This window comes from Fistularia commersonii, chromosome 2, assembly GCF_037954325.1.
Source record: "Fistularia commersonii isolate RoL2024-O1a breed Wild chromosome 2, RoL_Fcom_v1.0, whole genome shotgun sequence".
NCBI lineage: Eukaryota > Metazoa > Chordata > Actinopteri > Syngnathiformes > Fistulariidae > Fistularia > Fistularia commersonii.
Genome location: NC_141285.1, coordinates 20,092,297 through 20,111,688, shown reverse-complemented (window position 1 = coordinate 20,111,688; position 19,392 = coordinate 20,092,297). Strand labels below are relative to the sequence as shown.

The following is a 19,392-nucleotide window of genomic DNA, read 5'->3' as shown; positions in this document are numbered from 1 at the left end:
TTTAGTCATAATTCAGTCTTCTATGATCTCAGCAAAAACTGTGTGTTTTTGCACGTGTGGCTGTCAATCTATGTGGCTGTGCATTGGACTGTATAGGAAGCCTGAATACACAACAATAACATTAATAGCATTGTTTCCATGGAACAGCTGATGCTGTTGTTTTGAAATAGAGACAAATAAAGGCAGTGAGCTCTAAAGCCTTATTAATGCAACAACATTGCTGGTTCACTAACAGCATGTTGTGTCAATGACTGAGCACTCTGCAGACAAAAGGCTTAAGAACCTCGCTCATATAAACATTAATGATCTGACCTGTCTCATTCCCGCTCCACAAAAGCCTCAAATTAGAGCCAAAATAAATAAATCAGAGATAAGTGGCAACAAAAACAAGGCAAGGGGAGACACTCAAGGATTAGAGAGCAAATACAAGCGTGGTTGAATCAGACAAAGGACAGATGGCAGAATAAAATGCAAAGAGCGTCCCCTTCATTTTGCGCCCAAGTTCCTATCCTTAAAAACACACACTACTGTGATTATTTGGAAGATGCATGACAAAATGCAAATGATTGCTAACTTCAAAACAAGTTTAACTATATCAAAAAGGTGTACTGCTCTCGCAATGCGCCGAAATTTGTGCTGAGGCCAGGAAAACATTAACAGTCACTGTGAGAAGTGGCCCTCATTTCACAATGCCAATTTTCTAAAGCTGGTTCTGTAGCGAGCTGCACAGTGCATCATGGGAATGTTATTATGAGCTCAGGTAGCCCACTCCTTGATTTTGCAGAGAGGCATATGAATACAGATAGAGCCATGTATAGCTCGAAAAAAAATACTGGCATACACAAATGGGGATCTCTGGCAGACACACGCAAACACACACTATGGTGACTTAAGGATGCACAGTGTCCCCAAGTGGACTAAGAGAGCCACTGCACTGTAGGGCAGTAAAACTTAGGAGGCGATACAACAATGTAAAATCGCAGTGTATCATTTAAATATATACATGAATAAATATGTCCTTTTTTTAAATAAAGGCCTGATCCACTCTGTTAATGATGACGTTTACATCTTTCATCACCATGATGCAAGCCTGGTCCTGTGTTGTTATAAAACACCCAAGCATCACGTATTTCTTTTATACTATGTGTGTTTTATAAATGGGTGATATTTGTGGTTCTCTTCTGATTTAACAGCGATATTTTTATGATCATTGAGAGAGGGAGGAATGAGTTAGGGTGGCAACAAATAGAGAAAAAAAATTAACAGAGAGGAGGAGAGAGAGAGAACCCAGTGCATGCAATTACAGTAAGTGGGCCCACTTCCTGTAATCGAGTAGCTCAGTTTATTACTATATTTCTAAATCACATGCTCCACAGAGCTGATTCACACATTAAGGATCAGAAATGAGTTTTATTCTCTCTCTACCTCACTGGCCTTACTCTTCTTTTGTCATTATTCCCCTTATTCTGCTTATCTGATAGGAGTTGTTCAACACCCCAAGTCTGATACCTCCTGCCTGGACACCACCGACAAATGGCTTTTGGTGTTTGGCACAAGATATCATTTACAAAGGGCAAGAAAACTTTTTGATTAGATCATTTTAAATCCCTTTTTTTAATGAAATCTAAATGCCTCCACAATAAAAAAAAGTCAGAGCCTTTCGTTATTTATTTTATCCGCTCATCTGATAGATGTTGTTCAACACCTTGAGTCTATTACTTACCGCCTTGACAAATATAGTAACTGTTTTGCACTGAGTGAAACATAAATAAAAGAGTTATATTCAATAAGACATTTCCAAAGTACCCTTAAACAGTTGTTAAACTGTTAAACAGTTGTTAGAAATGTGAATGTCTGTAAATAACAGGTCTGTAATGAGCAAACATTCTCTGGGAAGACAAATGAAACTATTGTCTCTCAGATACGCAATGCTTCAGAAAGGTCTGCAAGGGTCAGACTTCAAGTCTCATGTACTTGGATTGACAAAAGACTTAAATAGCCTACGAATGCACTATTAACCAATCTGTAGAATTAATTAACCATCTGCTTATTATTGGGTTGGCACCCTTTTCTAAACAAAAACAAAGGGGCACTAACTCTCTTTGACCATTGAAGGAGTGCTGTGGTATCTGGCACGGAGATGTCGCCACCAGATGCTTAAAGTGCCAAAGGCTGCAATGTGGGGGTCTCCATGGATCTATCTTATTTGTCCAGCACATTCCATAGGTGCTGAATTGGAATCTGAAATCTGGGGAATTTGGAAACCAAGTCAAGACACTGAACATTTTTTTGTGTTCCAAACCATTTCTGTCCCAATATTCCACTAGAATTGGATATATTGTCCTCCTGAAGTGGCGTACTTTGTCCCATTGTGGGTGGGATGTGTCAATGTTATGCATGCACTGATGTTAAAAGACTAAAAGATATTTTTTACACATTTTCTTGATAATAACTGAAAAGATAACGTGATTACTATAAAGCTGGCAAAAATTGACCCATCATTTAACCAGATATTTATTGCATTTCTACTGTCAAGAGTAAACCACTGCATTTTGAGTGACCGTTTTTTTTTTTGATCCACATCACATGGAAAAAGTAATTAAAAAAAAAATTAAAAAAAAAAAAGCTTAGGATACAGTTTCTAATTAGACAGACTCTAAGCTCTTTATGCATTCTTGAGATCAGGTGCTTTAGAGAGAAGGCTTGAATGCTATTAAAACATAGTTGGTGGCCGGGTGTTAGCATTCTTCCCAGGCGAGGGTAGAAAGGGGCAATTATTTTCAAGTGGAACTAAACGGACTTAAGGTGGTATTTGAGATTAAGCCAACAAAGATTGCTAATAACTTTATCTAAATTAATATCTCAACTCTTATGTAAGATAACTGCACTGGATATCATTCCAAATAGCCAAATGTTTTAATTTGAATTGCATCCATGCAGTAAGTGTTCCTATTTAATATAACTAAGCAGATACATAAATTAGACTTTCTATCTAATAAGTCACAAACCAAAGATTTTAAGATTTAGCTTTTATTGTGCTGAATTCATCAATTTAAATGAAAAAGAGGCATGCTAACACCATCTGATGTGAAATCAAAATCAATCTTTGAGGAGACTTTAGACTATAGTTTGTGTAGGGCAATTATTTTATATTCATTCAATGTGAGTAAAGAGAGAGTACTTTATATTTAGATAGGTAGCCTACATTTGATACATTTTGTTGATTTACCATGAACTACTAGACTAAGTTACTATGGGAGATGAATTAGTCATTTGATTATTCTATCGTTATTTCTTTTTGTTTACACTTGAATGGTCTGAGAGACTTAATCTTTCAGAATGACTTCAGGGTTAGAACTGAAGAAGCCTCTCAGGAGAGAGGTAAGCCATTTTTATCAATAAAAACTAATTTTGTTGCCACAGCAGTATTTAACAAAGATAAACTACAAAATAGATGACAGAGAATCTTCACAGACTACTAAAAGAATTCAAACTGCGAGTCATCTGCCTATATCCAGCCTATCCTCTGCATGCTCTTCTTTCACACCCTGCTGACTTCATGTCCTCTTTCACTAGATCTCATATGTCCTCTTTCACTATATCAGGCTTTGGGAATTCTGATCGAATGATGTAATAAAAAGTTCTTCTGATCTAATAAAAGTTCTTCTTCATTTGTACTTCAAAACGTCGGAGTCGATTCTGTTCCATGTTGACTTTAGGACTTTTAGAAAATCTGTCTAACAAACCTTGAACTGGACGGGTAAATATTTTGATTGAATTTTGCTTAGTGTGAATGAAAAATGATCAGTACTTTTTCCACATTGGTGATGAAAACCGATTCTAGATACGTATTAATTACCTCTGAGATGATTTCAATCAACTCAAATGCCGTTGGAAGATTTGTAAACAGTTACTCAACAATCATGTACAACTCCATACAAATGCAAACGGGAACTTACCATGCTGTTGAGGTCTGAGTCATCGAAGCTCTCACACAGGTGTGCCACAGGCCCTCCTATAGGCTCAAGACCCTCTTCATCCCACATGTATGTTCCCCCGGAGCTGTTGGAGGGTGAAAGCTCCAGAGACGGAGCCTGGCAGACGTCTGCCCTCTCAGGAGACAATGCCAGTGGTCCCTGGGAATCCTGCATAGGGCTTTCTTCATTATGTTCTGAAGACAACAGACATCATATACAGGTGAGACAAACTGAGCCAAACAAGCCAAATGCTGTGGTTCCATTAATCCAACGGATTTAATTTACCTGCAAGATCCACGGTGGCCCAGTCAATGGTGTCACTGAGAAAGCTATGCAGGCGGGTTTGAGTAGTGCTGTCGTTTTTCGCGTTGTCTTGCAGGTCCCCGTCACTAAAAACATCTCCAACACTGTCAAAATCATCTAAACACTCTTCACTGGTGTCGCCTTTCTCTAAAGATGATGCAGAAGATAAGGACATGTCCTCCAGAGTCTGGCCGCCACATTGGCCAGTGCCGTGTATAAGTGCAGAATTTCCTTCTCCTTTTATTCCTCCATTACCAGAGCTTCCATCACTGTCAATCTGCAGTTCTATTTTTTCGGCTTCTTCTACTGGCTCAGAGTCTAGTGCTATCCCTGTTTGGCCTCTACGTTCAGGAGCAACTGACTGTTTGACATCTTCTCTTACACGACCTGGGAAAACAGATATTTGCTGCTTGGGCTGCCCAGGCCTGGTCAGCCTGTAGCCCAAAGGCCCACCATTATTTCCTACTGACTTGGTCAACATACAACTGGGAAGCAATGGCTTTTTAAGAGAATTGGGAGTATTGGGTGGAGGAAGCATTGAAGGAGTTGGTAGAGAGGAGCTGGCTGGAGGGGTTCTACTGTACTGAAGATTCACAATTCCTCCACTTCCTGCACCACACTGGTTCCCATTCAGACCCCCTAGCCCTAAACCCACTCTGCCATTGCTTAGCTGGGGTGGTTTGAGGAAACTACTTCGAGGAGGCCGAAGCTGAGTGTTGGCCAGAGGTTTTGCCAGTTCCACAGCCCGATTAAAGGAAAAGGATCTTGTTATGGGCTGGCTCGATGGTGAGGGAATCTGTTTAAAGTGAGTGAAGCTGTTAGAACGCACCATGTTGTCCAGTACCAAGGTTTTCAAGCTTTCACTGGACTGGGACAGGCCGTCTTGTGAGATGCTTCTTGGTGAGCTGCAGCCTAACTTTGGGCGCACAAGGCGGGACTCTGACCCTGTTTGAGCAGAAATGGCGGAACCACTCTGGGTAGTTTTAGGGGTTCCATTGAGTGGGCTCTGGCCTAGTTTTGTTCCTATTTTGGGACTCATCTTAGAGGATTGCTTGGGAATAGCCTTGGGACTGGAGACAGCAACCATTAAAGAACCTGACCTTCGCATTATGGGTGTCCCTGGAGAGGTAGCCTTGGCCTCCTTTGTCATAGAAGATACAGGTCTTGGAGCTTTAGCTTCGACTCCATCACAAGGGTTGGTGGACACAGACGCAGTTGTCCCATCATCTCGCTTCCATTTCAGGGAAAAAGAAGAGCCTCTAATCAGACCATTTGGGTGAATTCCTGAAGGTGCTGTCTTACCATCTTGGGATGGACTGTTTGGCTGTGTGGAACCATTGGACAATGGGCCAGTACCACCACTTGTGGAGCGCCCACCAAATTTAGGCAGTCTAGATACCATTTCAGGCCTGATGGGAACTTTATCTTCCATTAGATGCCTATGGAGGCATAGGGGTGTGTTGATTCACACAACTGGAACAAAAACAGAGAGGCAGTTTTAGAAAGATTACTTTGGATTCAAATGCAAACCCCAGTTCCAACTGGTACTATTAAACACTTTCAAGCTGGCTCCATACTTAAAATTCCCTCTTGCAGCATGCACAATTCCTATTAGAATATCAGTGATCAGCTGATAATGAAAAAAGTCAGATATGTCACTCATAATGATGTAACAAAAGATAAATAGTGTATCAACTCTAAGGGGGCTTCACAGTGACATTTTAGCTAGTTTCTCACATTTCAAGCTTACAACTCTACTTCATGCTATCTGTTACTTCACTCTCAGTGCTGATGGTTGCATATGTTTGCACTTGAACTTTCAATGCAAACGCCTTCATCAAGTCATACTAGATGACTGAATATTGTGCAATAATAGATGTTAAACAAGAAATATAAAGATAATTGAGAAAAGTAAATACAACAGCCTACAATTGAGTCATGTTTATTATTTGGTTTAACCACCTCTTTCTTTAATTATCTAAAAATGTTGTGAATAGTGAATGCAAGAGGCACTGCATTTGAGGCCTATCAAAGGAGAAGACAGAACTATTTTTTTTTACTCACTGTTAAATAATGCATTTCCAGTAAGCTATGTGACAGGTGTGTTCCTACATTTTGCATCCATCTCACTAATGCAGGAAGATTATGCCTCAAAAACATTTTGAGTACCAGATGTGTGGTGTGCAAAAAAAAAAAATGCATGAAGCAGTAAATACAAGAAACCTGGAAACAACCATTTGGATTTCTCACTCAACAGCAATGAAAAATAATGCCTTTTATAAATATTTATATGCATAAATACAGATTATCTTTTAAGACCTGCCCGCTTTATTACTCCACCACAGAAGAGCAAGCTTATCAATGGAATAATTGACAAGCTGGCATGGGGACACAAAGGCAGTCGCTGGACCAATAATCCACTGAACTTTTGAAGGGATGGGGGAGGGTTGTTTGTGGCACGATGTTGGTCTCCTTTCTGGAAATTACTCTGTACTACCGTGCCCCACATTCCCTTGGCCAAGACATGGGTCTAAAGTGACACACTAACCATTGACACAGAAGTGTCGATGCCGCCTTCATAATCTGCTCCATGAACATAGTTGTGTATACACACAGAAATACACTCTCACCCCCATATGAAATCAGGTCAGCATGTGCAGGGTAGGCCACGAAAGCCTCTTTGCCCCAGGGAGGGGCAGGGACTCTGTGCATCTTTGTATTCAGAGGGCCACAATCAGAAAAGGAGTTCCCTTCTGTCAAGATTCATTCATATCTAGAATAACACATCATATTACATAGCAGAGAGTCAATAGCTCAGAGTTATAACAGAAGTTTATTAATGTGGGTAGGTCACTTACCCTCCAGTGATTTAGAGATGCCAGTTTGGTGTTGTTAATAGAATTAGTTTGGTTTGAATTTCAATCACCTTGAAAGTCTTCGCTTGCAATATTTAAGGCTTTATAAGTAAATGGATGTAATTATTGACAGACAAAAGCAAGTCACAGAATAAGAAATCATACTCAGTGATATTTACAACATGTGAAAATATTACATGTGAGGCACAAACAAAATTGTTTAAAAAAATAAGATAAAGAGAATGTCATATTAAATATGGCTGGCTGAAAGTTACTGAATTTTACCAGAAAATCTGGGTCATAAGGAAAATGTTTACCTCAGGATGACATATCACTAACACCCCTTCATTAAGCCTGTTACTAAGGCTAAGCTACATTTAAGCACAGCTGACAAAGATGCCTTTAGCTTTAAATTCTGAGTTCTGAATGACTGAATTAAGACAGAATGTGACGGGATTAAAAAAAAAAAACGTGTGTCACCTTAAAAAGCATCCGGAGCAGCACTTCTTACAGTTTCTGTCATGATGACAGAACATTTGTAACACACAGTACTGGCACAAAGACAACAATCAAGACGATTCTAACAAACTGACACAAATTCAAAGGTAGGGCAGTAAACCATGTAGGCCATCTGTTAATCGCTCACATGGAAAAAAAACACACACTCCCCGCCCCCAAGCCAAATATTGAATTGTAAATAAACAAGGCAAACAGAACCAAAAATGAGGCCTGTATAAGAACACTGGTGAATTAGTTCGATGGATGAATGTGAAAGAGTAAAACTGAAAGCTGTAAGTTTGTATTTGATGTTTAATGAATTTTGCCCTCTGTACATATCCCTACACCACCTCCCCCTGTCTGCCTTTGGTGTGGCAGATGTGGCCCTCTCTTTCTCCTTACTCTTCAACAATCGGTCATTTTGCGGCAGTTCTCGTTAATGCTTGACAGTTTCTCCTGTCCTCCACTTGGATCCAGGTTTTCCCACACATTCTCACTGGTTTTCTCGCATGCACGCACTTCTCCAGTCTTTCTGCTTCAGCTTCAGGCTGTTCAGCCTGTCTATCGGTCTTCTTACTGCACCATTCATCCTCCCATTACTACAGTGGTTCTTTCCTCTTTTTCTATAAACTAGATAAAGCTTTTATTTACTTTGACAAAATAGTTCAAGTGTGCAAAATGTTCTATGAAAAAGAAAATCCTTGACAGATTTCACAGATATCTACTAACTGAGGTTCACCAAGGTTTATCAAAGATTTCATACTTTGGTGGGTATGAGGAAACAGGAAAAAAAAAAATTACTTTTATTCCTTGTTTTTACATTGTCTTTAGTATTCAAAGGATGTATTGCATAGTACCTAATAGATCATTTGCAACTCTTCCAATTGACATACTGTAATCATAATTAAGGGAAAAATGTAGAGTCTGGTGATCACATGGAAAATGTTGATGAGTGTTGAACTCATTCTAAGAATTAAAATGAGACTCTAGGCCAAGGACATGCAATTAGGGATCTCACCAGCTCTCCATGGGGTGACACTGTTTCTTTTCTTCCTAATGCAGGAGAGGAGTGTCTTGTGTTTGCCAGGTAGCCTATTCAACCTTTCTTAATTTCTGTCTCAGAGGAAAGCCAAAGAGAGACGCAAGGAAACTGAACAATCTGATCTACAAGGTCATTAATCTTCTGCCAGTGCTTTCATTTTAAACTGACCGTTTCTATGGAGACACATTCTACAGGAGTAAAAGGATGGATGGATGCCAATAGGACTTTACAGCCCCTTGGGCTCTGATCTATTAGGTCAGTGGGGCTACACATGAATGGAGGTACTCTTCTACATGCCGTAAATCCTCTATCCTGCTGTTTATCCCCAAAGCCAGTCTGCCCCAACTTCCAATCCTCAAAACGTCCTATCATCACAAAGCCTTATCGCCAACTCTAAACAGACTACAGTGTCAGACTCCATTCATCTTTTCTCACTTGCCCTTCCTTCATTGAATTTTGAAGGACTGATGGGAGAACGACTTGATGTGACTAAGTCTTTTTAAACCCCAGAAGAGGTACATACTGCACCCTGGTAGGATAGGCATTTTGTGGGCTCCTATAAATGCCTGTATTTTTTCTACACTGTCTCTTATTTATTTAGCAGATTACAGTATCCATAAATACAATTACGATTATAGGTATAATCTGTCCTTTGTCGATAATATTTCCTATGAGCTGTTGGCTTCAAGGTCGTAGGTTCTCATTTTTAGCAGATGACTCGTTCACATTTTAATATGATTCACAGACAGAGTAGCCACTGCAAATTACGGTTAATTCTGTGGGTGAATTGATGACAAATTGATGACCAGCATTAAACTTGAACATTTTCTGGTTTGCTCGACCTCATATATCATGCCTGTAATAGATTCCATAAAATTGTTTCCTTAAGCTGCATTTTCCAATCCAAAATTCATTCAGACAATACCTAGGTTTTAATTTCGGAAACTAAGGAATTCTTACCAGTTGTCATATTGGGAGAAGGACCTTTGTAAGAATTGTGTAAGATTAAAATAACAAATATAAGTAATAAATGATTAATGCAATATTTCCTTGATAATCTGGGAAAGTGTCAAATGCCTTACATCAACAGTTAAAAAGATTATGGTAAATAACATCTCCATATGCCTCTCTATCCAGATCTACCTCAAAATTCAGATAGGTATTTTCTGGACAAGTGCCCCACCCTCAACCATCCTTCATTTAGATCAAGTAAGACCTTTTTGCATAGATCTACAGACTGACTAACAAATAAATTCAAAGGACCAGAAGAAAACATGACTTCCCTAGGGGAGGATACAATCAATGAAGAAAATAAAACAATTTGATCAGATACACATGAGACAGTTTTGTGGCAAAAATAAAAGTTGACTATGTGAAATTTATTTAATCAATCAGAGAGTGAGTGACAGGTACTGTAGATGATTTCAATTATATGTTTCGTAATGTATAACCATATTTATCTTAGTTATCTTCAAGATGTAACAAGTGAACCAGATAAGACAATTTACAAAAGGCCTAGAAAGTGATGGCATAACATAGGGAGTGACCTGTTGAAAATAAGAAATCTGTCTTGTAACTCCTCCACATTCCAGTGTATTTCTAACGGATCTCAGCATACATCTCTTTCACAGAGCAGAAACAATCACATGGATCACCTGCCTGAGCTCAGTGTGTCATCCTGGCATCTCTGGTCTAAAACACCGCCAAACTCGACACATTCATGTGATCTGATCTGTTTTTGGAAAACAATGAAGGCAATGAAGTTAAAATAAAGCACATGGAGCAGGTTTCTTTCCCGTAACACGATGTATGTAAAATGTAAAAACAACTGAAATACTTAAAAGCTGATGCAACAATCAGATGCAGTCCAAATAATAACCTTCCCTTTAACTAACTATAACTAAGCTTGCGGCTTCATTTACATTTATTGACAGAAGTCCAGGTCTCAGTAGAGTGATAACTAGGCCAGTTATCTGGACAGGGCAGCAGTGGGCTGTAGCCCCTGTCCCAGAAGAGATTAACAGAGTGCCATTAGAGCAGGCTAATAGAATGAGACAGGGATGAAAGCAACACTGACGCTAGATAATGTGTATTGAGCGAAAGCAATACCAGGTTGAGCTGCACTGGTGCTAAAAGATGCTAATCCAATGAGACAGCATAAGGGGTTTGCTAACTGGTAGATCAAATGACAGGAATCAAAAGATGAATCACACAGCAGGACAAAGTTAAGGTGGGGCAAAGCACTACAGCAAGAGCAGAACAACAGATGGCAAATCACAGCACAATATTGAATAAATGTTAATCATACATTGATCTCTCCAAAAAAAGCATAATAGCATGACTAAAAGTTAAAAACGATTACCTTAGAGAAGTAGTAATCCCTTGTTCCACCACTGCCATAAGAGTCAATCATTACTGAGAGGCAAACCTTGCCAAGACATTCTGTGGGCTGCTTCCTCGATCATTGTAAGAGCCATCATGGAAGGTAAAACACACTCAGCTTGATCGGTCTGCTGCCTGGATCTCTGGTGTGTGTGTGTGTGTGTGTGTGTGTGTGTGTGTGTGTGTGTGTGTGTGTGTGTGTGTGATTCCTCATTTTGTAGAAATATAAATCTTTTACACACACACACGTTGTGGGTGTCAGCCCCTCTTGGGAGGACAAAAACAAGATCCCCTTAAAGGTGAGGATGTGGTTTAATGGTTTACAGGCAAGTAGGTGAGGCAAGGAATTATTATGACTCATTTGTTGAAGAATCCAAGAAATGAATATAACTATTCAGCATAGAATAGATATACCTGCTGAAGTTACGGCATGACTCAGTTTTTCTCCTGACTGTGTGTTTGTGTGATACTTGGGAGGATTTAATATTTGATGGGGCATCTTTTTGGAGACACACAGGAGTGGGAGAGGAGAGGAGAGAACAGGACAGGAGAGGAGAGATCTAAATGATTCATTTTCTAAATTATCTTCTCATCATAACTGCTTCCTCATTGTTTTTGCTGGTACAAAGAACCGGTCAAAACCTACAAACTAACTGTAATTAGGAAAAAATATATAATCAAGGAACACACACTAACAGTACCATGTACTACTAGACATGGTAGAAAAGTCTAAACCAAATAACACAATCATTCAGATAAGCAATGTAATTACAAGCATCGGTAGCAGTTTTCAGTGAGCTCTGGGCTCTATTACGTCATGAGTTTAGGGGGGATAATACAGGAAATCAGGCCCTGCCTTGTACTTGAAAAGACAAATTGGCTGTGGTCCCTTGTAAAGATTCAGTGTAAATTTAATTTCCCCTTCTCGTGTCATGGTTGACAGTGTGCCAGACTAACCATTTTCTTCCTTCAAGTGAAGTGTCTGCTTTAATAGACCCCAGCATAGGGTCTAATTTCACCTGCATCTCTAACAGAATTGAAGGATATCTACAAAAAGGCCTTTTGGATTCTGGCCCCCCATCAATTTTCTCACATCACCTGGTTTGAGTAAGTGAATGAATCATGAAATATCACATAAAAGAAGGGTTTCTGATTACAAATGTGATCATTTTATGATAATTTTTCTTTTCACCTCTCCCTAAACTGAACAGCTAACACAGATAGTGGGGGTAGGGCAACAATGGTAACTGCATTGACATGTGAAAGATAAAACACTTTTCTTTATGACCACTTTGCTGGACTACTTAAAGGCATTTTCTGTGGTGGTGCCTTATTTATTATATACAAGAAAGAGAAAGTGAAAGTGGCCGCCAGTCACATTAATGCGTCATCGGGCCACAGAAACTTTCATAAAGCTTCCATGTACACTAACACATCAATGATCACTTGGCTGAGTTCTTTCAACGTATGTTTCTAAACTGTAGACCACCATAAACTGAACCAAACAGATATTTTCAGCCATAGTTCACTCAATAGTCATAGTCTGACTGACCATGAACATTGGAGAGGGCAATATCACTTGCTAACTGTGTACTTGACTGACAGTAGTTTCCCTTTGCATTTTCACTTCTGACATTACAAATTTTATTTAAGTACCAACAATCAATAACTGGCACATTTATTTTCCAATCTGATCAATCTGACATTTTTGAAATCAAACACACCACTAATGAAGACTCGGGAGAAATGAGAAACAGCACGCGTGAAGATTGAACTAGAGATCTGCTGGCTGTGTTAACCCTCCATCATTTATTTATTTCTGATAATAAATGCCCTGATGGGACATCACCGCTTACACGTTTCATCACATGAAACACGATGACAGACAGAAGTTTTCTATCACTTCAGAGGACATTACACTGAATTCAAATTGCTAGCCGAAGTAGCTTAATCCTAAACCTGATATTATTCTTGCCCCACTAATATACAAATAGAAAGATTCAGTGCATATAGGGGTCATACAGCCTCATGATAGCTCCAGCCTGCTGATACCAGAATAACAACACCACTGCTCATGCTGTTTGATTTGAGCAATAGCTCACATTATTTACAGTTCACCTGGCAATTGTGACACAATCTTTCATGCGCCTATTCTACAAGCTCTATTCAGACAAAGAGAGGTGAGCAAGGCAAATACACTGGGTAAGTTGAGCTCCAGAATAAGAAGCGTAGTCGAAACGGTAAAGTTGCTATCATGAAAACACCCTTCATAACTGATCTGCTATCCTGTACCTTTCAGTTTACAGCCATCCCATCGGGTTGTCTTAAATGCTGCTGATTTTCAGTCCCTTCTGGCTTCTCGGGAAGCACATTATTGTACAATAGAAAAGATACAGTTTCTCATGAGGCCAGGGAGAACAAGGCTTCCCACATCGAATCAGGTCACAGTTGGTGGGTAATATCCGTCAAATTCTTGGCCTTTGTGTCCAATTTTCACAGGGTTTGGAGCTATTAGGTCAACTGATGGAACAAGAGTGGATAGAATCCACAAGAGACAATAAAATTAAAGCCGTTTGGGTTAAACTGACTGGATTTTCATCGGTGGTGAGTGTGATTAAATATACTGTGAAACGAATGGGCAGAACAACATGATGTATTCAAGTTGTTGAATTCTGAAAATATTTGGATACAAATCATTCAACCAGGACTTGTGAGGTCAATAGGCTCAATAGTGAGGAAAGCCCGCTCGGTGGTGGGACCAAACCTGGACTGTGTTCAACTGGTAGCAGTGGGGAGGGTGAAGGACAAACTGGGAGCTATCCTGGCTAATCCTTCCCACCCCCTGCATGACAAGCTGTGGTTGATGTGCAGCTCCTTCAGCCAACATTTAATCCCAGCCCGGTGCAGAACTTAACGCTTCAGACGCTCCTTTGTGCCCACGGCCATTAGACTGTACAACAGCAGTCTGGACGGCACACAACTCTGACCAGCGTGAGCATACCTGTGCTGCTTCCATAATTCCACAATCTCACTACCCTTCCCCATTCACTACCTCACCCATTCACGTCATGTCCTAACTCTGCTGTCTCTCTCATCCTAGTTTGTCCCAGCCCGCACACATCCTGCCTATTTTCATTTACTTATTTTATGCATTGCTATTTTTTTTTGGTCACTCTATTTATATTGTTGTTTAGTTATAGTTGTTAATTTCTCACCCTCACTGTTACTTGATGTGGCCCATTGTCACCCCTGATGTTGTTGTCGTTGTTGTCTGCTGTCTATTTATCTGCTGTCTATCTATTTGTGGATTTTTTTTGTCTTTCTATCTTCTGCCTTTCTATTTCTATTTCTATTCATATTTATTTCCTATTTTTGACATAACTGCTATGCTGCTGTGACAAAGGAATTTCCCCTATGGAGATCAATGAAGTTAATCTTATCTTAATTAATTTCAAACCATACCTGAATCCCAAACACACCTGACAGCTACAGTAATTGCACATTCCTTTCAGAATTACTGAAATTACCCAATTTAAGTGTATTTCAAGCATCCACAGACACTTCATAGGGAGTTTGAGATAGAGTTTTCTTAATACAGAGATGCTACATTGCACGTTAATCCGAGAACAATACACACAGTTTTCCAACAAATTAGTTGTACATTTTCTGATCCCCGAGACACAAAAGCAATAGAATATCGCATGACTCAAAAAGCTTTACGGATTAGTGAATCAGACTTAGAGGTTTAGAGCGGAGTGCTGCAGGCATTGTATTGAAACGTTCCTTGAACCCCTGCTACTATGGGGCCCATGTTTTGGAGCAAGACAGTGTAACTCTGACCTTCAGATGCCTTCAAAATCAGTGTACGACTCAATGTGTGTGAAGGTGTGAGCAAACTGTCACCTCGAATAACAGCTTGTGTATGTATGTATGTGAACAACTGAATGTGTTGTGAAATGACAACCCATTTGCCTTAAACAGTCCATTTAAACATTTTAGATAATCCTGCTGACTAATAACAACAAAACACTACACATATGTACCTTCTTAGAAAAAGGTTAGATTAGTAATGTTTCTGTGTGGTTGTGTTGGGTATTAAGTTATACAAATTGTTTTCGTGAGCTGTATAGAACAAGGTATCGCAGCTTGTGCAAAGCACAGCACAAACATTTAGAAAGCACCTTTTCGTTTCTTATAGAAAACCAGTAGCACTTTAAATTAATATATACCCAGGAGCATTATTTGCAAAATGACCAGCTTTGATTCACCATCAAAGTCATGGTGCATTCTTGTCGAAATCTTCTTGTCATGGCAACTAGTATATAGTATATATAGCATAGCATATTTTGAAACTCCCCACAGGTCATTAGAACTGAAGATGCCTCTCGGATGAGGGGTGAAACGTCTTCAGGTGAGGAAATTCGTGTCCAGCTGCCACAATGGAAAGATTTCGACAGGAATGAGTCATGTTAGCTCACTGTATGACTGTAAAGACACCAAAGACCAGGTCTATTTTTAATGGAACTGTGCCTCACATTTCATGAAGTACTCATATTATTCTGAGAAATTAACAGTAACAATACATCTTGTACTGCGTCCACACTGGTTGTACAATCACCCGTGTGGACACACATGGCAAAGGAACAGAACAGTCATTCTTCCAAAAATCTAAGACCCCTTTGACCTTAAATGTGCACATATATCAGTCCAAATAAACTGCAGCACAAATAAAAGTAAGATTATATTCTTGAACATGAACATATTGAATGGAAAATGGATCAGCACCTTATGTTACAAGGTGGGATAATTGCGAAAAAAAGGTATGTATCTTTGTCAGCACTTTTGGTCAGTCTTTAAAAGGCCCTATGCATAAAAATAAAAAATGGTTTCCTATGGTAAGTACACTTAAACAACGTTCACATGTACATACCTACTTATTTGGATGCGAAGGAAATTAAAATCATCCAACTCAGACCCAATGCAGATCATAGGAACTCAAAGAGGAGAAATTTGAACATTTTTGCCATTTTTATTTTATTTGTTTATCTTTAAGGACACTTAAAATTAAACTGTAAATATCTGAGCTTGCGGCAGTTCATCGGGATTTCGATCTCACTCGTCTAATATGAGCTGAAGCCATTCCAACCCCTTTAACAACTGCGGTCTTACTGTTGGGGGAATGAAAGAACTGATAAGCGTGACTAAGTATAGCTCTAATGATAGGCCACATGCGGGGAGCTGAGAGGACAAGGAGGATCGGGGGAAAGTCAATGCGAGCCACCAGACTGATTACTACACTGCATCACGCACATGCCAACATTCATTGTACTGACTGACCTTTTGACCTTTCAGTTTGTTAAAGAAAAATGACCACATTCAAATTTAGGATCTAACTTTATACAGAAACGATGGTCATTAACAAGATGTCTATTTTGTTGTTTATTTAATTACTCCTTCAGTTACAGATTTACAATGGTCAATGCTCTTTTTTTCCTCTCATTCCACACTGTTTCATTCTAATTAAGTACAAACATTTGTCCATTAAATTGACCACATATCCCTAACAGGGCCGAATCGGGCTGCTGGTCAAACATTTACACTAACATTCACACCTAGGGGCAAACAGCCTAAACTGTATGTTTCTAGTCTGAGGAAGAGAAACAAATACATTTACAGGTAGACGATGCAACCAAATGTTTGTGCAACCAAACTCAATCTTTGTTGAGTAATTTCCCCTCACAATCAATAACAAAAAACAAAAAAACAAAGGTTCTTTTACCATTTATTTCAACAATCAAACATCCAGTCCTATTAGTCTTACTATGGTAGAGACCACTATCCCTGATCTATAAATCATTTCATCACGTCCGTGCTCAATGTAGAACTTCCTGTAGTTGCAAGCTATGTCGGAGTAGCAAGACGGATTGATTACCTCCCACGTGTTGGTCCTAGAATGAGAAGTAGCAATGTTTCAAGGCAAAGAGCTGAACCACTGTCAATTAATACATCAAGTACTGTAACTGCCAATACTACTTTCCAGCATTTTTAGCATACTCTGGGAGTAACAAGAAGAAAGCAAGCAGCGACAAGCTATGCAGTGGAAAACTTAAAAGCAGACAGTTCAGGTTTTAGGGTCATATGAGCTATATAACACTCTTGTTTGACTCGGTTTATCATTTCTGTCACTGTCATACACATGATTCAATACTGCTGTTTGCTGTACGAGGTGACTTATTCCTATATGAACACAGTTTAATATCTTCTCTAACAACCTCAAGGTTCACCTTCTAGGACACGGGTCTGTTGCAAAGATTACTATTTAAAAGAACAGACGAACCATAACAGGGTAATAAGTATTTGAATGCACAGCGAGATTCCAAAGAGCACAGATGCCTTTAGTCTGACAGAGTAGGGCCGGCCGGCAGACAGTGTTAGTCTGGAAGATGACTCCTCATGTAATAGACTGCAAGTTGGGGGGTCCCGCGCAGTCGAGACACACTTTGAAGGTATTCAGCTGTCGTTGGGGCGATTCCGAATATAAAAACACCCTCAGCCAAGGTGGCGCTCAAAAACATGGGCCGACAGGTGGCTGTGGAACACACACGTGGATGTTTGTCCGCCTGTCACAAACTCAGTATCAACCCAGTCAGTCACACCTTATCCGAAAGTATACTGGCATGTTCATGCCATGGCGCTTTGCACTGTCTGAGCCCTAATATATCACAGCCAGAAAAGGCACGTGCACACAAACACACATGCACACAGTGTAAGTGATTTGACAGGCAGTAGCTTCGGTCATGTGCCGTATAGAAACCCTGGTTATATTTGAACTGCCATCGTCTCCCTCTAACTTTATGACATGAGTAGATGGGGAAGGCCTTCGAGTCATCTCACACACTTTAGGTCCTGACGTGCTTTAAGGAACACACACGCCTCAGCAGTGCATCTAAAAACAAGATGTAAGACCCCATTACACGTTTACTGTGTGAGGAAGATGAGACCTACAATATGTCGAGCGGTATGATGGATTTTGTTTCAAAACTACTACCACTACAGCCTTTTATGTTGTTATTTTGTTATATAAGAGGAAAGCGTGGATGCATTTATTACATAAAGGCCAGGTCATCCTTTTGTCACGGTACACCGCTTCTCTCCAGGGCATGTTATGACTACATTGGAGTGATGTTGTGACGTTAGGGTAACATGGCTTCTCCTACTCCATGGAGACTGCATGCGTTCACCGTGCGATGAGTTATCACTAGAGGAGAAAGAAAATAAAAACACAACCCGAGGTCTCGCTTACCTGAATGACTTGCGGGCGAAGTGACGGTTAAAGTCGAGGGCTTTCACTTCCCGTTAGCATCCGGACGGTGAACCGACGATGGGTCGGTTAGGTTAGTTAGCCCCATGGCCGGCCGTTATCAACTTAGTTCACGGTATGACTCAAAAGTCGTCTATTTCATCCGAAAGCGTTCGAGGAAGTACGCCAGGCAGACGGGCAGGGTTTAACAGGGAAAAAATAGACACAAAAACTCAGTGGAAATTACCTAACTTCCTTCTGAATCTTTGCAGCTGACGGCTCATAATGATAGTACTGATTAGAGAGGGTCCACACAGCTGCCGCGGAGCCGCCAGATATAACCGACGGCTTCGACGGCACCACTTAACGGCTAAAAAACAAACAAAGAAGGTCCGTAAAGCGTCAAGGGAACATAAAGAAAGCCGGTTAAAGTAAACAAAAAAACGATGGAAATTGTCCCCACAAGCTGCTTTAAATCAGTAAAGCGAGCGAATTCGAACGACGGCGGCGTAGTCCAACCTCTCGCTAGAGTCAGCTCATCATTCCGACATCCTCCGCGTCTCTTCCCGGTGGGCGGAGCCTCTCCGTGTCACCTGGCCCCACATATCAGTTGCATCTTAAATAAATTTTCTATTATTATCATTTTATTTTATTTTTCACATCACATTTTTAGTATCAGATTTTTTTTTTATTCACTCGATCATGGTTTTGTTGCTCCCGATCTCCAGATCTTCCCTGCCAGCCAATCGTGTGACGTCATGCAGTTGTTTGTTTTTAACCTCTGAGGAGAATTATGTTTGGTACTATTAGTAGTAGTAGCAGCTGTGGTGGTGGTTTTAGTACAATTTTCAATAAAAGACTAAAAAAAGAAAAAATGTGATGTAAAGTATCATTATGGGCTCTTCTGATACAAATATAAATCGGTTACGCTGCCCTAAAGGGCTTTTGGCGAATTTTCAACCATGTGCCAGAAAAGATCCCTTTAACTCTGTTAATTAAAAAAAAGTAATACGTTATAATAACATGCAGAGACTC

General features: G+C 39.9%; 1 protein-coding gene across 2 annotated transcripts in view; it reads right to left on the bottom strand.

Annotated features, from left to right (window-relative positions):
• ccser2a (coiled-coil serine-rich protein 2a) overlaps positions 1–18,899 on the bottom strand; it is a 46,478-nt gene extending 27,579 nt beyond the window's left edge. For both annotated transcript variants that reach the window (XM_086172084.1, XM_086172092.1), the window contains exons 1-3: positions 18,361–18,899; positions 4,263–5,753; positions 3,960–4,171 (exon numbers count right to left, since the gene is read on the bottom strand). In XM_086172084.1, the coding sequence (XP_086028210.1) occupies positions 3,960–4,171; positions 4,263–5,712 (1,662 nt within the window). In that variant the 5' untranslated portion in view covers positions 5,713–5,753; positions 18,361–18,899. The remainder of the gene's footprint in view (positions 1–3,959; positions 4,172–4,262; positions 5,754–18,360) is intronic.
• Positions 18,900–19,392: the final 493 nt, after the last annotated feature.